This window comes from Zonotrichia albicollis, chromosome 6 (assembly GCF_047830755.1).
Source record: "Zonotrichia albicollis isolate bZonAlb1 chromosome 6, bZonAlb1.hap1, whole genome shotgun sequence".
NCBI lineage: Eukaryota > Metazoa > Chordata > Aves > Passeriformes > Passerellidae > Zonotrichia > Zonotrichia albicollis.
In genome coordinates, this window is record NC_133824.1 from 32,663,644 (window position 1) to 32,682,413 (window position 18,770).

Here is an 18,770-nt window from a genome sequence, read left to right on the forward strand (position 1 = left end):
AGCTCTAAACACTGCTAGTAAGCAATATGGAGAAAGCATTTTATAAATCCATCTGTAATGTCTTCCCCTGGCTTATGGAAGTTTGTATCCTCTCAATTAAACCATGACCTCAGAGACAAATTTAGGCAAATGCATTTGGCACAATGGAGAAGACAGAATTGTCTGAAAATGGAGTAGGAGTGAGCAACTGGAGCAGATGGAGGGAGGTAGAATTTCTTGAAATAGATCAGTTGCAGAAAGATATTTTTTTCTCTGTAGGTAGTGGAGCTGCTTCCAAATAATAATGGACAATCCAGTTACTCTGTGACATTACACACTCCACTGTGCTCCATAGCATTATTTGCAAGTTTTCTGCCTATAGCAGCCTCTGCATGGAACTAACCTGAAAGACAATGAGGAAAATATGATGAGTACTATATGGCCTAGTTTCCTTTCAGGATGAGATAGCAGGACCATATTTCTGCATGCTCTGACAGCTGTCAAGTTGCCCTAATCCATACCAGGATTTTCCCTCACACATAATCTGTCATGTCTTTGCATATGGAACAGGACATCTTGAAGCATGTTAAATATTCCTCTATTTATTTTCAGCTGACCATAAGGTCTCACAAGGTCCCATCATGTTGCTAAAACAAACAGTGATAGCAAAGAAAAGGAAGTGATATAAACAATCTGAGTTTGAGGCTTTTCACCAAGTTGAAAATCAAAAAGTCAAATACCAGAAGTGGTAAATGGATGCAATTTTGGAGGGGAAAAAGGGATCTGGAAGGTCAAAATGTTTCCAAAAATGAGTGATTTCATCTATCCTAAGTGTCTTCAGATATTTTTTCATGAGAAAATTCCAGGGAGTTTGACTCTTTAAATTTATTCCCAGGAAAAGCCTGGGAAAGTTTTTGAAAATTCCATGTAACTGGTCTTTTAATGCGTACAAAGGTAGTAATAATGGGAGGTACATAATAATACAAAGGCTACTCTTCATATTCAAGCCCCTCTTGAAATACACATTTTTGGTAGCAGGAGATTTTTGAGACAATTTTGGGGAATGTATGAGCTTCTAGAAACATTACAGTATAACTTGTGTTTTGTCAATTGTTACAATTTTATATTTAAATTAAATAATTATAAGAAAATTTCGGTCCTAAGATCAAGCATTTCAGTTTCGTTCAGGGTGAGGGTTAGATTAGCTTTGCTTTGCTTTTCAGTAGTTAAGTGTAAAAGCCTGGCAGAATTCTGAAGATGTACGTTGACATTTCCCCTATGATCTCTTCTCTGTGGACTTCTGACACCTCGAAAGAGGTGTCTTAGCCACTGGAAATGTATTCCTCAGCTTAATATGAATTAGCAGCTTCAAATAATTGGGCAAAACAGATGTATTGCTGGTAGAGACATTTTATAGTGTTTATATAGGCTAATTTCCATGGGCTTTATTTGTGAATGTTGCATGTGGGACTAGAAATACTGATTAAACCAGAATTGCATAGGAAATGATGTACCTGGTTCCTTGACCTTGAGTTCAAATTTGACCTTGGAACTTCCAGCTATTACAGCATATGTCACATCATCTTCTTTTCCTATGTTATTGATTGTCAGCGAATGCTTGTTGCCTTCTGTCTTGATGACATATTTTTCACTTTCAGTAATTTCTGTGCCAGCTCGCTGCCATTTCACCTTGATGCCAGATTTTTCTGTCTCTGCTTCAAACACAGCTGTGTTTCCGGCTGTCACCTCTGTTGTCTTTGGCTTCTTGGTAAATGCAGAAACTAAAAAAAGAGAGAGGGCTCACTGAAATCTGTTTTGCAGTTGTGGCATATCTGGTATAGTCAGCTGTTGTGGCTGCAGCAGCTGCCTCCTTTCTCTCCCATCTGCCCATGCAAGTTATAAATTACAACACTTTCCCCAGAGAAGTTGTGGAATTGTCTTTGAGTTTATCAGGTTCTGTGTCTCACTGGGATGTCTTATCTCCTCTACATTGTCATGAAATAAAGTGAAATGGAGAGCAAAATCACCTCACTTTCTGTCTTCCTCTTTCTTTTTCCCCATATTGAGCTCTGGTTTTTCATAAGCGAATGTTTTGGTAGACAACAAGATGGCATAGAATATATTCTTACATATCTACCTGTCTGCGTGAATTTGCCATGCACTTTCATCTAGAATTATTAATTTTGTTCTGCTGCTTAATACAGTTATTACAGAGGATCAGGATCGGTTTTTCAAAAACACTGCACTTTGTGCAGTAACCTGTGCCCTAATAGACCACAAGGAATTAATGGTTCATCTTTAGTCCTTCTGTTTTGACTGATGAAGGCTTTAGTGGAAAGGAATTCACATTCCTATGATGACCCTTTCATTCCAGCTATAAGGGTATAAATTGTTGTTTGTATTCAGAAGTTTACTTCAGCATTAAAAGTTGAAGTACTTTCCTACATGACACTCTACAACAATTACTTTCAAGGTGTAGATTAAAATATTTCCGCAATGTGTCGAGAAACGCTTGGGAAGCTTATAAGGAGAATTAATGACATTATTAATATATATATAATATATATATTATATATAGGGTTATATAATTATATATATAATATTAATATATTATATATATTAATATATAGGGTGAACAAGTGTAAACCAAACGATGTTTTACTTCACGTGCAATCAAAGTAGCACAGCAGACAGGGAACTGTAAACAAATAATGTATCATGATTTTCATCCATGGGTATCCTAATCTCTCTCAAGACTTGGTTTTAGTAAAGTAACTTGTTTTACTAATTTCTTTAACCTGATTTATTTATTTATTTATTTATATTTCTTCATCTTTATTTGGAATTGAGTTTTTCATTTTATGTTCGTGTTTTTTGTCTTAATGAAATCTGTTATCATTTGCTAATTGCCATGAGCTATGTTGATGTGTAAAAATACCAGCAATTAACATTCTGATTCATACACTGCATGTTTTTTTGCGCATCATTCTGTCATCTTTCTATTGACTCACCCTTGTATAACTACATTTTATAAAATACTAGTCATTTCATCACATCTAATTTTATCAGTCACCTCTGTGGCAAATTGTCTATGGCTCTACTCCTCTGGCAGCCACAGGAACTCCTCCATACAACACAACAACGGTTATAATTAGCTTTGAACTTTTAGTTCTGCTTTATAAAAATGAAAGAAACATGGCATGAAAATGTTTTAAAAGAAAAAGCTTATATTCATGTTCAAACAGGTGCTTAAGTTCATGTAAATGGTATATTGTTAAAAATACCACCTATTATTTTTATAAAATCTCTACTCCTGTAGCATGTCTTCAGACTGCATAATTTAGTTGACCTTAGTGGAGTTACCTCTGCAAAGATTTCATCTGATGGCCTTTGGTCTTTAGCCATAACACAATTCATGCTTCTTGCATTGTTTTGCAAAGGATTTGAACCTTCTTAGGCATCAGTTAAAATATGAACTACACTTTTAGAATTTAGTAAAGATTGAATTTTGCTTTTCTTCATTATATAAAAACCAAAATTACATATTATCAATTTCTTTTTCTTACCCCCCCCATTTTATATTTCTGATGAAAACATAATTTTAGTTTTCAATGACCCTAGAAAAGCCTTGAAAAACCTCCTGTTTTATTCTTCTGCATGGTTTCCTTCCCTGTTAAAAGTGTGGAAAATTTCTCCTGGCAGTGGTATGTTCCTGCATGTTTATAATTGAGGTTTTTTTTCTAATCTGGTGCAATAGTTCCTTAAAAATTTAGTGCTTTGTAGAATACAGGACTTTGTACTGTAGTGTCCTACAGCGTGCTGCCTGTTACCAGCTGCACACCTTTAGATACCGTCCTGCACTTCTGTAAATGCCACAGCAGGGTGTGCATTGGTGCAGTGTATCCTGAATAACTGCAGGAGAGTGCCTGTACACAGCAGGCAGGACATGCAGGATTCCAAAGGCCTGTGAAGGTGCCAGGCCGCTGCACAGTGGGGAGACAGGTCAGTTTGGGAGCCACTCTCTACTGGCTGGCTGGCTTCTATGATTCTACAGACAAAGCAGCAAAGAGGCATGTTTTCAGTCTTTGAGTGCTATTATCATCACTCTTCTATTTAAGCACAAAAGAACCTATAAATATATTAATTACCTAACAGCAAAGTGATTTGTAAAGGTTCCAGCCTACAGTGTCAGGGTTTCATGACACGCATACTTGCAAGTAACTCTGTGATCTGCTGCACACCCTGTGAAGTGATTAGGTTTCTTACATTTGTTTTGTAGATGACTCAACAAGAACAAAATTGTTGGTGAGAACACAGTGAGAAATCTCTACCACTACACAACATTTCTGGCTTTAGGAAATCTAAACATGTGCAGAAGTTTATATGTAAGACTCCTTTTATTCCCTCCCATCTTTCCTGCCAAAAGACACTTTAGTTCCAACTTAAATGATCGTGAATTTTTCTGGTAAGTACAGAATTGGAAAAGCCCAAAATCTCCCATGAAAACAGAGGCCCTCAAGAGCAGCTGCTGTGCACCCACTTTTTCACTGGCAAAGGAGGCTCAGGTTTTAAATGAGTATTTTTCCTGTGGTTGCGATGCAGTCAGGGGCAGTGTCTGGAGTGCCTTCTCTCTACCCAGCTTTTCTTTCATCTTTCACTGCTCTTTTTGCAAAGGAAAACTAAAGCTGTAGGCCTGGAGATTTTACAGGAAATTACTTTGCTGCAGAAGAGAGATTGCTGAAGAAGCATCTGAAGAGAATACTGTATTTTTTCCTTTTGGGCAAGAAAAGGGGCTGCTTCAGAGGTTAAAGGGTTCAGTTATTCCCCACCTCTTCATTGTGGCTGCCACTTTAAGTAACATGTAAATAAATCCAAGTTGACCAGAGGCTTTTTCTCATGCAGTTACACCAATGTAATTCAGGTATTTCCCCATTAGGAATACTCCTAAACAACACCATCCAAAACTTCTGGTCTGTCCTGAGAACCACACTTCTGCCTGCTTTTATCAGAAACACATTCCCCATCTGACAATCTCTCTCACCGCAATGTTTGGCTTCTACCCAGATACATCCCTCTGAGTTCTATATATCCATCCCATACTCTAAACACTCTTGAATGTGACCACCACCATGAGGCAGTGGAAAACCCAATGACTATGACATGTCCTGTGTGATGTTGTGGGGTGTGTCTGTCAGCCACTGACAGATCTCAGCCGCTGTCCTGTGTTTATCCAGACTGCAGGTGCCCATGAGTTGGGAGCCATAGGGCTGGGGCACCTGATGTCCTCTGCTGCTCACTGTGTTACCTCTCTGATTCCTGGTATTGTGTAATCCAGCCATACAGGGGGACAGAAAAGTGACAGTAGCACTAGCACACCATGGCACTTCTGGAGAGAGCAGAGGGCCATGTGAGTTACCAGGGCTGATGACGAGAGAAAGTGTTGAAGGTGCTCTGTGTGTTTATTGGGGATGGGGTTGGTGTTGCTGTGGGGATTTAATGAAGGGAGAGAAGAGGAACATGAAGCTAATAAAAGAAAATGAGCCTAGGGCCACTTTGCACTAACCCATTTTTCAACACTTCACCTCTCATAACCCAGGCCTTCCTAATCACTTCTAGCTTCCATAATGCAAACACACTCACATAATTTCTGAGTAACATAAACCAGCAGATTTTACCCCAGGCAGAAGAGGAAGCAGCTGTATGTGGTCTGCAGTTATCTTGCAGAAACTTTTTGGTGGTTAAGGCTGCAGCTACCAGAATTTGTATCCTCTAAAACTCTTGAAACACCTGGAGAGGTAACATCAGCCATACACTGTATTTGTTACACAAGTTTCAGCTTAACTGGTCAGTAATAAAAACCTTTGTTTGGAGATCTATGACCAGATTGAATTTTTAAAATTTACTGGTAGGTCTTTCAGTCAGGAGGATAAAGAAAAAAAAATACATTTGCTTTGCACCAAGTTAAACTAGAATAAAATAATTTGAGTTCCAAAACTAATTTTCCATAATAGTCACCTAAATAAAATAACAAAATTAGTCTGCCTTCATTCTGCTGCCTTTTATTAAATCTTGACACTAGCACCTTCATGCTTTCTCCTTTACTTTCTGACCTGCTTTGGAGCAATGTCTTTCTGACATCCATCATCAAACAAGTTTACTATTATGATTCAAGTCTTTTTCATACTCTCCTATGCAAACCCCAATAAATGGATAAGCTACTACCAGGGTCTCTATCTATTACACTAAAAATTATTTCCTTTGCTCTCTTGTTGAGCTATCAATCTGTTTACTGGACTTTTATTTTATGAGTGTTTTCAGGCAGAGACTGTTTTTCTGTTGTCTTTGTACAGCATTAAATTGTTAGTAGGTAGCTGCCAAGTACTGTTGTATCTCTAATAAGAATAAAAATTATTATTAGAAGCTAGAAGAGCAATTCTTAATTCATTATTGTCAGAAAAAATGGAGGTAAGGTGTACAGTAAAATAATGTTCAAATTACCAAAAGAATTTCATTTGCCAGCAACATTCTCTAAATAATCTGGCTTAGAGTCACAAGCATCAGCTGAAAGCCTATTCCTGAAATACTAGAACTTCAAAGTATGTGGGAACTATGTGAAAGTGAGCAAGAAATGTGTTTTCTACACAGAGTGGTAGAGGAGAATATGTGTTAGATGACATTTTCAGATGATATTTCTTCCTTTCTGAAATAAAACCTGTTAAACATATAAATTCTTGAGGAGAATCTAATGTATCTGGTTGAATGCAGCTGCTAGAAACTACCACAGAAAGTTGTGATGAGTGAAATTAGAGAAAATAATCACAGGTTTCTCCCACAAAGCTGAGTTATCTTATTGCACGTTCTCTGTACTTCAGAGGATGTTAAAATATGTATTGGTCAATATATTTAAATAATATTACAAAAGCAGTATTAGCTTTTGGAATTCTTTAATTTGTTAAGACTTCATGTTGAAAATTGACTTTTGCTTGCACTTGGCATCTAGTTTTGCTTCTATGTCATTTGCTCTTCCATTGAGTTAAAAGCCCAACTGAGGATAAGCAGAGTTCAGTAATGGAGCTTGTAAATTCCTTTCTGAGGAACTATATAAAGATGCTGCACATTCCTCAGTCAGGACCTAAGTGGCTTCTTGCAATTACAAGCTTAATCATTCCATGATCCAGAAGCTATTGAAAGACTCAATCTTATCATTCCTTGCCTACTTCAGCAGCTGAGATTGCAAATTCCTGCAGCATGAGCAACAGGCGAGGAATAGTTTCACTAATCAGTCACCTCTCTTTCCATGCATCCATCCCACTTGCTGTAAAAGGGGCATAATAATGTTCAGCTTGGTTTGAATCTTAACTTGCACAAGAGGAAACTATGTCTGTATGAATTTAGGGTTTTTTCTGCATTCCTGTGGTGCATAGAAGTTTGTTGCAGTACTTTGTTCTGCTAGGTGCTTGCAAACGTGAAAGAATGATCTCATATTCAAGCTAAAATTATGTGGTTTACTCTTCATTATGCAATTATTATTATTAATATAATTGTTATTTTTAGTAGTAGTAGTAGTAGAAATGAAACCTCTGTTTACTTACAAGTTATTTGTAAATTTTTGATGAAATTTCCTAATCAGAACTGCAAAATCTTGACTCCTCAATCTAAAAAATATGTGAGTAAAAGCTGACTGATCTTCAGAGAAGGTGAGTAATATAGACTTCTCCTTTCCCAGCTATAATAAGCACATACTTCCCATTAAGTCCCATTTATCTACTAAATTTGGTGTTTAAAAAGTCAACTATTTCCTCCTAATGTCATAAAATATTTTTAGGGAAATGGTTGGGGTTTTTTTAACATTTCTGAATTTTCAGAACAAAAAAATGATCAAAATTTTCAAAATAGTGAGCTTTTGAACATAGATACACTATGAAATGTTTAAATCAAAGGGATAAAAACATAAAGTTTCTGCAACAGAAACCTGCAAAGAGTGGTGCTTTTCAAAGTTTGATTGTTTGCTCTCATACAAAACTCTTACAGGTCTAATAAATTCTGTTTCTCTTGTGGATTTTCTAGAAGGTTAGGACAGTTCTTTTGTCATTCTTGAAATAAGTAGGGAAGTGCTTTATCCTGAAGTATTTTAGTTGGGCATTTGAAAGTGAAAGAATGTCTGTTGGAAAATCTAATTCACCACACCATTTTAAGTTTAATGGTTTATACAATTATTTTGGTTTTTTGGTGGGATTTTGCGGGGGGGGGGGGAGGTTGGTGAATGGGGTTTTTTTGTTTATTTGGGCAGTTTTTGGGTGTTTTTTGGTTGTTGTTGTTAATTTCTTTTTACATGTTAAAAGCCCTGTTAAGACAGCAGATATAAGCAGAGTATCTCTGATCATTCTTTGACATGAAGAATTTTCTTGTGCCTATACACCAGATGCACAAATTTCAGTAGTACAGATTAGGGACTTTTTTGGGCTCTTCAGTAATGTGGCTACATGGTGTGTGAAAGGCAGGAATTGTGATTTATCCAAGTATGAATTGCCCAATGATTATTTGGCCCTCCCGAGATGGTGCTCAGCATTATCCCATCTTGAAATGGCTTGAACTGTATAAACAACATGAAATAGAAAACCAAAGGGATTAGTGTCTCCTGGGAGACTGAGAAGATCCTCTCTAAAAGTTGTGGGGCATGTGACTGGTTCTGTCTCGGTCAGAGTGTGTAACAAGAGCTTTTCCTCCCCCTGCTGTGATAATCCCAGTGTTTGGTCTGGTTTGTTCATAAGAACTGTGTAGGACTAGTGATGTTAGACACCTGTTAGATTTCTCTGGAGAAATAAGTTGGGATAGAATTTCTCTTCACCATTAGCCAGCAAAAGCGGGCATCTTCACAAACAGAGACATTGCCTCTCCCCCACGGAGAATGGAAATGTTAATTTAAAGGCAGTTAAACAATTAGAAATCAGAAGTCACAATGCCAAGGTGTCACTGTCAAATTTTGCCTACTCTGTTGTATTTCTTTTTGTCTGCATTCACAACAATTAAACATTTCAATAAAACATAAAAATCACGTGACTTTAAAACCAGAATATAAGTATGATTTTCTCATTTTTGAGGTGATGACTGAAACTTTGCAGCTTATATTTTCAAGTTTTTGTCTACAATTACAGGATCTAATATATATTTCTTTTTTATATACAAATCTACACTCATTAGAAAAGGCAGCCTGGTGAATATGAAATGATTGATGTTATATTTGTAATACAATGTAAGGATTGCTGACACCACTGTTGCTTTAGGGTTATCACACAGAGGGAACACAAAGAATCTTGTTGGAGTTAACCATGCTTTGATGCTTGGCAGGTGGTAATGGGGGAGCCTCTGGGTGTGTAATGGGTCTGCCTCTGGTAGTGGCTGATTTCAAGTATTTTGGTCAAATGAAGGTTCTTAGCAAGTTCTCCTATTGTTATTGTGACAATAGGAGATTGTCTCAGTGGCCCAACTAAGAGTAGACCAATCCTGCTCAGGCCTTTGCAAAGCACAAAGGCCATTATTAATAAGTCTCCACAGCTGGCACTGGCTAACTCTGGAAACTGCACATTTCTAAAAACATGTGCACCTTGTACTGTACATTCAGGTAGTGGTGATTCTGGATGTGCACTGGCATCAATGAAGTGACAGCTCTAAAGTGGAGAATCCCAGATTTAGTACAAATTTCTCCAGGCCTGACTATTGAGCATGTTCACACTTGACAAACAATCATAAGTTCAGCTTCTGTCAGCTTTTTTTTCCAAACTTGTGGATGCAAAGTGCTCCTGAGGCATCTTCCTCTGCAGGTGTCCTAAGTTAGCTGCCTTTTCCTTTTCTTCCCAGTCTCTCTTCCTCCTACAAACACCAAATTCATTGCACCTTGCACCCCATTCTAGGCCTCCTCTATGTGGGCAGCATCTGAGTGATTCCTTATTTGAAGATTTTTAATTAAAACATTCATAAGTTTGAAATAGTTTCCTGGCATTTTTCTCTGTGGCCCTGTGACCTTGGCTTCCTGAAAAAGGCTAGTTATCTTCTGGCTCAAGGGGAAAGGATGAAGGAGGAAAAGGAAAAGAAATTGCCATGTATTCTTCACAGTACAATGTTGCCTTTTTTTCCTAGAGTTCTATTTCAGTGGTTAAAAGAAACAGAAAGAATAAACTCTGACCAGGCTCTGTTTGCTTTCATTTTCACAGAGATTTCATTCACAATAAATACCATAAAATTTTGCCAATAATACTTCTACAAATTGTCAGGGGGAAAAAACCCAAACCCAAAATAAAAGCAGGAGTGATTTGTACTATTTAGCTGTCCAAGAGAGAGACTACAAGCCTTTATTTTTTTTTTTCGGAGTCCTAAAGGTGACTAGGAAAGGAAATGAGAAATTAAGCGCATCTGAGAATTAAATGGTTTCACCTCTATTTTTTCCTTATCCAAAGTCTCTTGAGAAAATTCTGTGGCTGAGGGTTATCAAAGCAGTTAGTGATTTCTCTTCAAGATCACTCAGTATCTCTTACATTTATAACTTAATAATTTTTTTCCCTGTTTATTTATTTTTTTTCCTTTGAGGCATCTAATTTCTCTAGCACACATAATCTACTCACATTTTCCCTGTCAGGCTGTTCTCAGTTTTGTCTCAGTTATGATCCTTACCTGTTTTCTTTAAGGGCTCTGGCATCCTCCCTTTGTTTCTGGTGGAGCTCCCAGCTGTATCTAGAAGGCAGGGTATGAATCACACAGGAATGGGACTGCAGGGCTTTTGAGACCCCCTAAAGCCCCACGGGGTGGAAGCCCCCATCCTGCTCCTCCCCCTTGATCCCCCCCTGTTGTCGGCTACGGCACCTTATCAGCAGCAGGGCACTTGACAGGCTACATCAGCTGGGATAAATATAGCCCGGTTCCAGGAGCCAGGGAGCTCAGGCCACCCAAGGCTGGCTACCACTGCTCTGGTGCTATAAACCAGAGCACAGTGTGATGCTGCACATGCCTGCAGAGCGTTTTCTGGCTCCAGGCATGTACTGCATGGAGAATTCCAGCACTGCCATGTTTACAGCACATGCAGCAAACTAGATCCGAGAGTTACATCTCCTGTGTGCTGGTTCCTGCTCACTCTAAGTGTGCATTTGCTTATATTCTTACCACTTATTTCAGTTTTTGTTTTTGTCATAAATGGGTCAGAGCTAAACAGCCCCTCACAAACTGGTTTTCTTGTTTCTTTTTTTAGCTTTTCAACCAAAGACTGTATTTGTAGAACTAACTGTGAACTTTAGGGAAAGAACTTTCTTTTGCAGAGACACTTACACAATACTGACATTTGCAGTCACAAGTAGAAAGCATGACACTACTTAAACAGTTTTAGTCCTCCCTCCCCATCCACCCACTAGATCCACAGCATACGTTTCTTGATAACTAGCAAGTTTTTTTTCTTCTTCTTTTAAATATCATTTTAAAAATAGTTACAAGGTTCTGTTTTATGCCACTAGAAGTTTCAATTTTGCTTAATCATATAGAAAAGATCTGGGGGAAAATCTCACTAGAAAATTATTCTTGTATGGCCATTTCATGCTCCAATCATTGCTTCTTATTTATTCCTATATTTAGCAAAATATAGGAAAAAGAAAATATATATATATATAGGAAAAAATAAAATATATATATATAGGAAAAATATATACAAAAATATATATATTAAGATTTTGCATATTCATATGCATATTATTTAGCATATTCATATAGGGCAAAATAGTAACTGTGGACAATCATTCTTTTATTATCATGATGGTTTATCAATTTTGAGTTTTAAGCTTTACCAAAAAACTCTGGAGGCCAAACATATTTTAGCCACCACTTGTATTGACAAAATAATTAAAAAAACAAAAAGAAAAAAGGTGTGGTTTCCACTTTTTTCCCCCAGCTTTACTCTCCTGTAAAAAACCTTATTTTTAAATGATTTAATATTTTGGGATGGAGTTCAGAATAGACCAGTGTGCAAGCAGCTCATCAGTCACTGTGCTCTGTGTCTGTCTTTCACATCTAACTCTCTCAGCAGGCTGATGCAAGAATCACAGCTGATACTTCTCCTGATTTGGGGCCAAACACCTCCTCCCCTTCCCTTGAAGCAATTTTTAATGGATGGGTGAGGGAGATGGGCAGGATGCCGCCTGTGTTTAATTTCCATTGCCTGGTTTCTAGTGGAGCACAAGTTACCATGATATGTATTTGGCTACTATCCTGTGCCTGTGGTATTTCACTGGGAGTCAGGAAATTTCCTTTGGCTATTTGCTTTGCCTTGAAACCTTTCAAAGGGCTTAGGTCTCACTTCTTCCCCAAAATGAAACACAGCTATTTAATCTGGTACAGGGAAATGATCCTAACCCAATAAAAACTTGGCAGATTTTGTGACTTTTAATGTTATTTAAAGTAATATTTCAAATATATCGCTATGTTCAAGACTGGGAAAAATGAATGTTTTGTCTGCTATTACGCATTGGGTTACCAGGTGGCAGCATTGTTGTAATAGTAAACTTTTTCTAGCATTTTCTATATTACATTACATTACATTATATTATTTGACTACTTTTAATAGCAAAACTGCTATGCAAATGAAATGTATAATTTCAAGGGCTACCCTGACCCAAAACTACACAGTTGATTGTGATAACTACTTTGTAGTGCACTGCAAAGCTAGATAATTGTTTAGCAAGTGTGTGAAGTTTCTCCTGTGTTCAAATGAAACCAATGTACAAGAACAGTGAAGCAACATGTAATAAATGTCTCAGGGCCTGTGCTTAAAAAGTGAGTGAGAGGGAAAATTCTCCCTTGTCAGAAGAATTACTCTGAAATTATTGCTCTGTGCTTCAGGCAGTGTCTTTCACCACATAATTCAAAATCAAGTTCAAAAATGACAGAAATTGGTGCCCTGCCGTGATATGCTGTGCAATTTTGGATAGCTGCACCATGGCTTATACAGAGAAAACCAAGGATTTATTATTTATAGCCAAAGTTAACAGCACCTCCTTCTAAAAAGACTACACAACTTCTTATTAAAAATCTATGTATTTGGGTGCTTGTGACTCTGCTCAAATTTTGGTGTCCAGACAGAAAGTCTATATATTACTTTTCTATTTTGGACTTCTTTTCCTGGTAGTTTCTGTCATGCCATTTAATTTCTTGTCTCTATTTCTGTTTATTTGTTTCTCTGCCTTTTGTTTTGTGTCATCAAATTACCACCTCCTCAGTGGCTCTGCAGTTTCTGAGGACAAGGCAGTAAAATTTCCTCAGTGGCTGCAGATTTGCTGGGACAGCTGAGGTGGCTCAGTGCAGAGCACAGGCCCAGCAGGATTCATCCACTGAAGTGCTCATAGAATCATGGAATATCCTGAGCTGGAAGGGATCCACAAGGTTCATCAAATCCAGCTCCTGACTTTGCACAGGACAGCCCCAGTAACCACAGCAGGTCCCTGAGGGCATTGTCCCAAACATTCCTTGAACTGTGGCAGGTTCCTGCTGTGACTTTCCTCTAAGTTCTGTTCTAGCGCCCACCCACCCTCTGGGTGAAGAATCTATTCCCAATATCCAATCTAATCCTCACTGTTTCCTTTGAGTTTTTGAATCACAGAGTGCTGGTGTGTACAGTGCAAAGCCACTTGACCTTTCTGACAGAACGTGAGTTTACAGGGATTGAGGAGATTTGGGTAATGCTTATTTGAGCTTTCCTCTGCACAACCATTTTGTATCCCTACCCTTTGCACTCCATACTTGAGTTCTTTCTGTATATTTGACAGCAGCTTGCTTTCATTTCAGGGATGTTCTTTTAACTGACTTCATGCTAAACAACCTGAGTTACTGCATATTCTAGACTATGGGGAAAAATGCAGTCTCCATATGCTCAGTGAGAACTTTCTACATTTCATCGTCTGAAGAAGTTTTTTTTGGGTCATTTAGGTCCAGTGCAGGGCTCAGCAGAGTTTTCTATGCATTTATGTCAGGGCTAATGTGGGACTTGGACTTAATCCAGACGCCTAAAGTAAAAGCAAACAGCCTTTGTGTCCTGCGCTCCAAACATTATCTCCCTCAGACATATCAAAATAAAGGGGAGAACCAGCAGGGTTGGGGGGCAAATAGTTGGAACTTATGAGAGGGAAGGGATCACACCAATTTGAGTGGGAGGAGGAAATAAAAATGTGTGATTGAAGGGCGTGGATGGGGGGAGAAAATTGTTTTTTCTATGTAATATGGGAGGGATTTAAAACAGATTAGTGAAGGATAAGAATATTAGATGGGGAGCTGGAATAGAAATGGGGCGAAGGGAAGAGAACTGGTGATAAGACTGAAACTGTAAGAGGATGTGGGATGGAACAACTATAAATGGCTGAACAAATAATTTGGAACTGAGAACCATTCACATAAAGAGAAGCTGACTGGAGGCACTTGTGAGAAAAGTTGGCCTGAGAGGAAGCAATGAACTAGCTGGGCAAAAGTTGAAAAGGGACACTGAGAATAAAGCAGATGGAATCTACTAAATATGGAGGCATCTACTGGCTGAATCTAGGCATGGAGAAAAGCTGACCAAAGAGCTGGGAATTGATAGCTCTGGTTAGCAGAGAAAGGAAAGCACAGTGTGGGTGAGTGGGAAAAAAGGGAAGAGGGAATATCTAGAGAAGAAATCTAAAATTATGTTTCTGAAAGCAGACACCCAAAACTCAGAAACATCGGTAAATCTAAAAGAACCCAAACTGATTTGTATACGCAAATGCCCAGCTCAGCACCCAAACATTCTTCACTTTGCATAAGGCAGAGGAATCGAAGCATTCTGCACAGAGGCACCAGTGGTCAAAGGGCTTCTTATAACCAAAGCACTGCTGCTCTGCTGCTGGGGAGTTAAAACAGAAGCTCAGAGGGAGCCCTTAAGGCACAGAAACTGCATTCCTTCCTACCACAAAGCCGCTTCCCCAATCCTTTGCATAACCTTGGTCTCCCCAGTACCTCCTCCCACCCTTCTTTCTCCTCCTCCACCTCCTGCTAACCCTTATCTGCTCCACCACATCCTCATTCCCCTGCTGTCCATAGACTGCTCTGCTCATTCTCACGTACTGCTTTGCTCCCCAGTAGCAAAAAGTAACGCTGTGGGGAACCTAAGGCATGAAGGAGGATGTGGCTGGATGAGTGGAGAGAATGGAAAGAAACACAGAATGGAAAGAAAGTTGCCCTGTAAAACCTGATCTAATAGGCCTGCTTTGAGTAGGGGTTTGGATGGGGTGACCTCCAAACATCCCTTCCAAACCCAGGTTCCTCTGCGTGCTGATGTGAGGTGTTCAGCTAAGGCAGACTCGGGTGAGTTATGAGTGAGGAAATGAGAAAGAATATCTCAGCCTACTGCTGTTTCCATGCTCTCTGGAGGACATTCACATTCCCCAGCTCTTGGAATAGGACTGATTATTTGGTTTATATACAGACATCTCTAATAGCACAGGCTCAGCTGAGCCAACTGAATTGCAATGTGCAAATTTTTTAGAGAAGAAAGGTGAAATTTGGTGAAGTTTAGCTACTGTCACAGTTTCTTTAAAGAGCAAGCTCTTTATCTACTTAACTGTAATATATAAGTGGCTTCATTACAGTAGCATTTTTATTACCGGCACTACATGTTTAGTGTTTTAAATATATGGGTATGCAAAACTATGTAAATCTCCTTTGAGTGTTTCTTAGAAGAAGAAAAGGTGGCGAGATAGCAAGGTAACCCACCAAATAAATTAGAAATAAATGCAAAATCTTGGATTTGGTACCACAGTCTGTGTCATACCATAGTCTTTTCTATCCATAATCCATACATTTTAAATACATAAGTGTGGGATTTCCATTGAGAACATACTGTTCATGGCATTCTCAAAGGAAAAATGCTCATTGTGTTGCCATCAGCAATAAAGTCTTTGCTGTGAATTTACAATTTGTAGCTACAGTACAGGGAAAATTTTGAATAAGAGTAAAAATACACTGAATTGAACTGTCATGTGGTATATGTACCAGTTATGAAGCTGTCAATATAGTTTGAATTAAGCTCGATGATAATGAAGGGAATTTTGTTGTGTGGAGGTCTAAATGAGGGAGGAAAAAAGTAGAAAGAAATGGAAGGAAGTCAAAGAGATTATGTGATACAAATAAACTAAGACAAAAGGCTTACTGAGGAAAAGAAACCTGGCAATGCACAGAGCCTAAGCCCTGTTGTAGTCATAAGTGAAGACAAACATGGATTGTAAGATTCTGTCAGTGTGTGAATCTTGAAATGAGGGTATAGAGATAAAATTTCATGAAGGAGGAGACTAAAAACCTCCCTCAGATATATTGGGATGTGTGTATATCCATTTTTTAGGAAGTTTGGAGGACTCAATAAATGTGGGCTTTCAGGCAGAAAATAAATAAAAACACCTTTATCTGCAGTTCTGTCTGGTTCAGGTGAGTAGTAGCTTACATCTAGAAATGTCTAAAACTCTCTTTGACTGAGTGGAATTTCAAAATACATGCTACCACTGTAAATTATTATAAGCATATTATCTGTATAGCCAGTGCAGTTTTTCTAACTTTGATGCCTCTGATGTACAGCTAGAGGGAGTCTACTGTATTGTAAGCGCAGTTCAGTATTTTGAATTTTGTTCACTGGTAGTTTCCTGAATAATCTTTCCACAAGAATTGATTAAGAACCACTCAGTGGCTAATAAAGCTGATTTTTAAAGCAGGCTGCAAAGGGTCAAATACAAGTTGAATATCCAGTTGAAGTATGAACATTTGCTTTGAAAGAGGATTGATGATCTCTAAGAGCAGTGGGCTGCAAAATGTTCTGATGAACTTGTCCTAATCATGGGTCATCTCTCCAAATAATAACCCCCTCTGACCTTTTTTGATCACATCTGCCTGTCTAGTACTTGGCCACCTTCACAGAAAGCAGCTCCTCTGTAATTTTGCAGAACCTGTGATTTAGTCATATTCATTTTGGTATTTTTGTCTAAAACAGCCAAAGAGTTTCTGTGTTTGCATGTGCAGCTGAATGGCAATAATTCAGCTTGCCTAGACTGCCTAGTGTCCCGAGCAGTTGGACTGTGTAGCAGACAAACAGTACTCTGGCAGAGAAGCACCATCATTTTGTCTCTTTCACAGCTGCAACACATGATTATTCACTCTTTATGCCACAGATGAAAAACCTAACCAGAAACAGATGGGGAGCGAATATTTTTAGAAACAGAATTTCAAAGCATTAACAAGAGGAAGAGAAAAAGTTTTCAGCTTTGGAGATAAAATTTTAAGCCTTCTGGTTAAAGTATATTCAATATTACTTTTAAAAATATTTTTTTGCTAATCCTACTATTCCCTCAGGATAACTTTCTCAGAACCTTCAATTTCCATGTTTCTTGTGGTCAAAAACAGTGTAAAATGCAAATTATTTAATTCAAGTATAAGTAGTTGCTCTAAATTAGCATTTTAAAGTAATGTACACACTCAACTCATTTAAAAGTTCTTGTTGTTTGTTTGAAGGCTTACTTTAATTTTGTATTATTTCTCCAGCATCTAATAAGGTTTTGTGCAAGACTTGCCAGGGAAATGGAAAAATAGGTCTCATAGATCTTAGAAAGCTTTTTGGTAAGCTTGAAATGGCTTTTGTGATATCCTAAGCATCTCCACAATTAACTCATCAGTTGGCTCTTTTCAGTTATCACAGTTTTCCTGCAAGAGGAAATGATCCTTCTCCTTCAAATTACAGTGTCAGAGAAGGATCAGTTCTTCTTTTGAAGCTGTGTTTGTGATAAAGATGTTTTTATGAAGAGAGGAATTCTTACTCTAGTTTTCTTGAATATCAAGTCTGCAAGTCTGATGAGTGAAAATGTCTTTAATCCCTTTTTAATTCCAGACCAGCAGTGCCAAACATCATCAGTACCAAGCAGAGAAGTCCTGAGTATGTAGCTCAGCAAGAAGGAACCTTAATTGTGTCAGTGTTGGGTGCTCTAGTCTTCTGAGAGCTGCCTTCAACAGCTTCCATCCTGAAACTTCAAAATGGATGCAGATGGAATTATCCAAGTCTAATTCAGTATTACAGTACTCCCTATAGGAAGTAAATCCTTCCAGTACAATTTTAGAAATAAAATGTCTTCTTAATTTGACTCATCCTAACTCTAAGTGAATGAAAAATGATCCTCAAAGCACAGTAACTAAAAGTTGGATTACAAGATTTTTAGAGGCATGAAAGATAACTCTCAGCTAATTTTTGGCACTGACTGATGTATTTATCAAGTTCATAAACTGGGAATAAAAATTGGGAAGTAGTACTTTGGGATGTTTTTTAACCAGGAGCTTCTTTCTTGTTTGGCTCCAAAGAGACACTGTAGTCCATGATGCCACCAGATTTTCACTTCCACAGTGAGATTGTTAGTGCAGATAACAATGACTGGTTTTAGATATAGTTTTGAGAACTCAGGTCTGTAAGAAGCTCATCACTTCAACTATTTCTGATTTCAGTGAGGAGCAAACTCTGAAAAATTTCAGATTATTTAGTGGTATTTGGCATGTTGTACTGCATTTCAATATTGCTAAAAAAATTCCTTCTCTTCATTCTCTATCTGCCTCATTTCACCTCATCTATTTTGGGAAAGTCCTGATTTTTGAGTGATTGAAACAGTTGAGATATGTTAAATAATGTTAAAACTTGAAGTGCTAATTTTCTTACTGTTGCTTGAATTTAGACTTAATTTCTGTGCTTAGATGTACTGGGTAAATTTACCATGATGTTTCAG

The 18,770-nt window shown here is 38.0% G+C and overlaps 1 protein-coding gene across 1 annotated transcript in view; it reads right to left on the reverse strand.

The window, feature by feature from the left end:
- MYBPC3 (myosin binding protein C3) overlaps window positions 1-10,805 on the reverse strand; it is a 62,247-nt gene extending 51,442 nt beyond the window's left edge. The window contains exons 1-2 of the mRNA XM_074543134.1: window positions 10,648-10,805; window positions 1,494-1,760 (exon numbers count right to left, since the gene is read on the reverse strand). Coding sequence (XP_074399235.1) covers window positions 1,494-1,760; window positions 10,648-10,672 — 292 coding nt within the window. The 5' untranslated portion in view covers window positions 10,673-10,805. The remainder of the gene's footprint in view (window positions 1-1,493; window positions 1,761-10,647) is intronic.
- Between the last annotated feature and the right edge of the window lie 7,965 nt (window positions 10,806-18,770).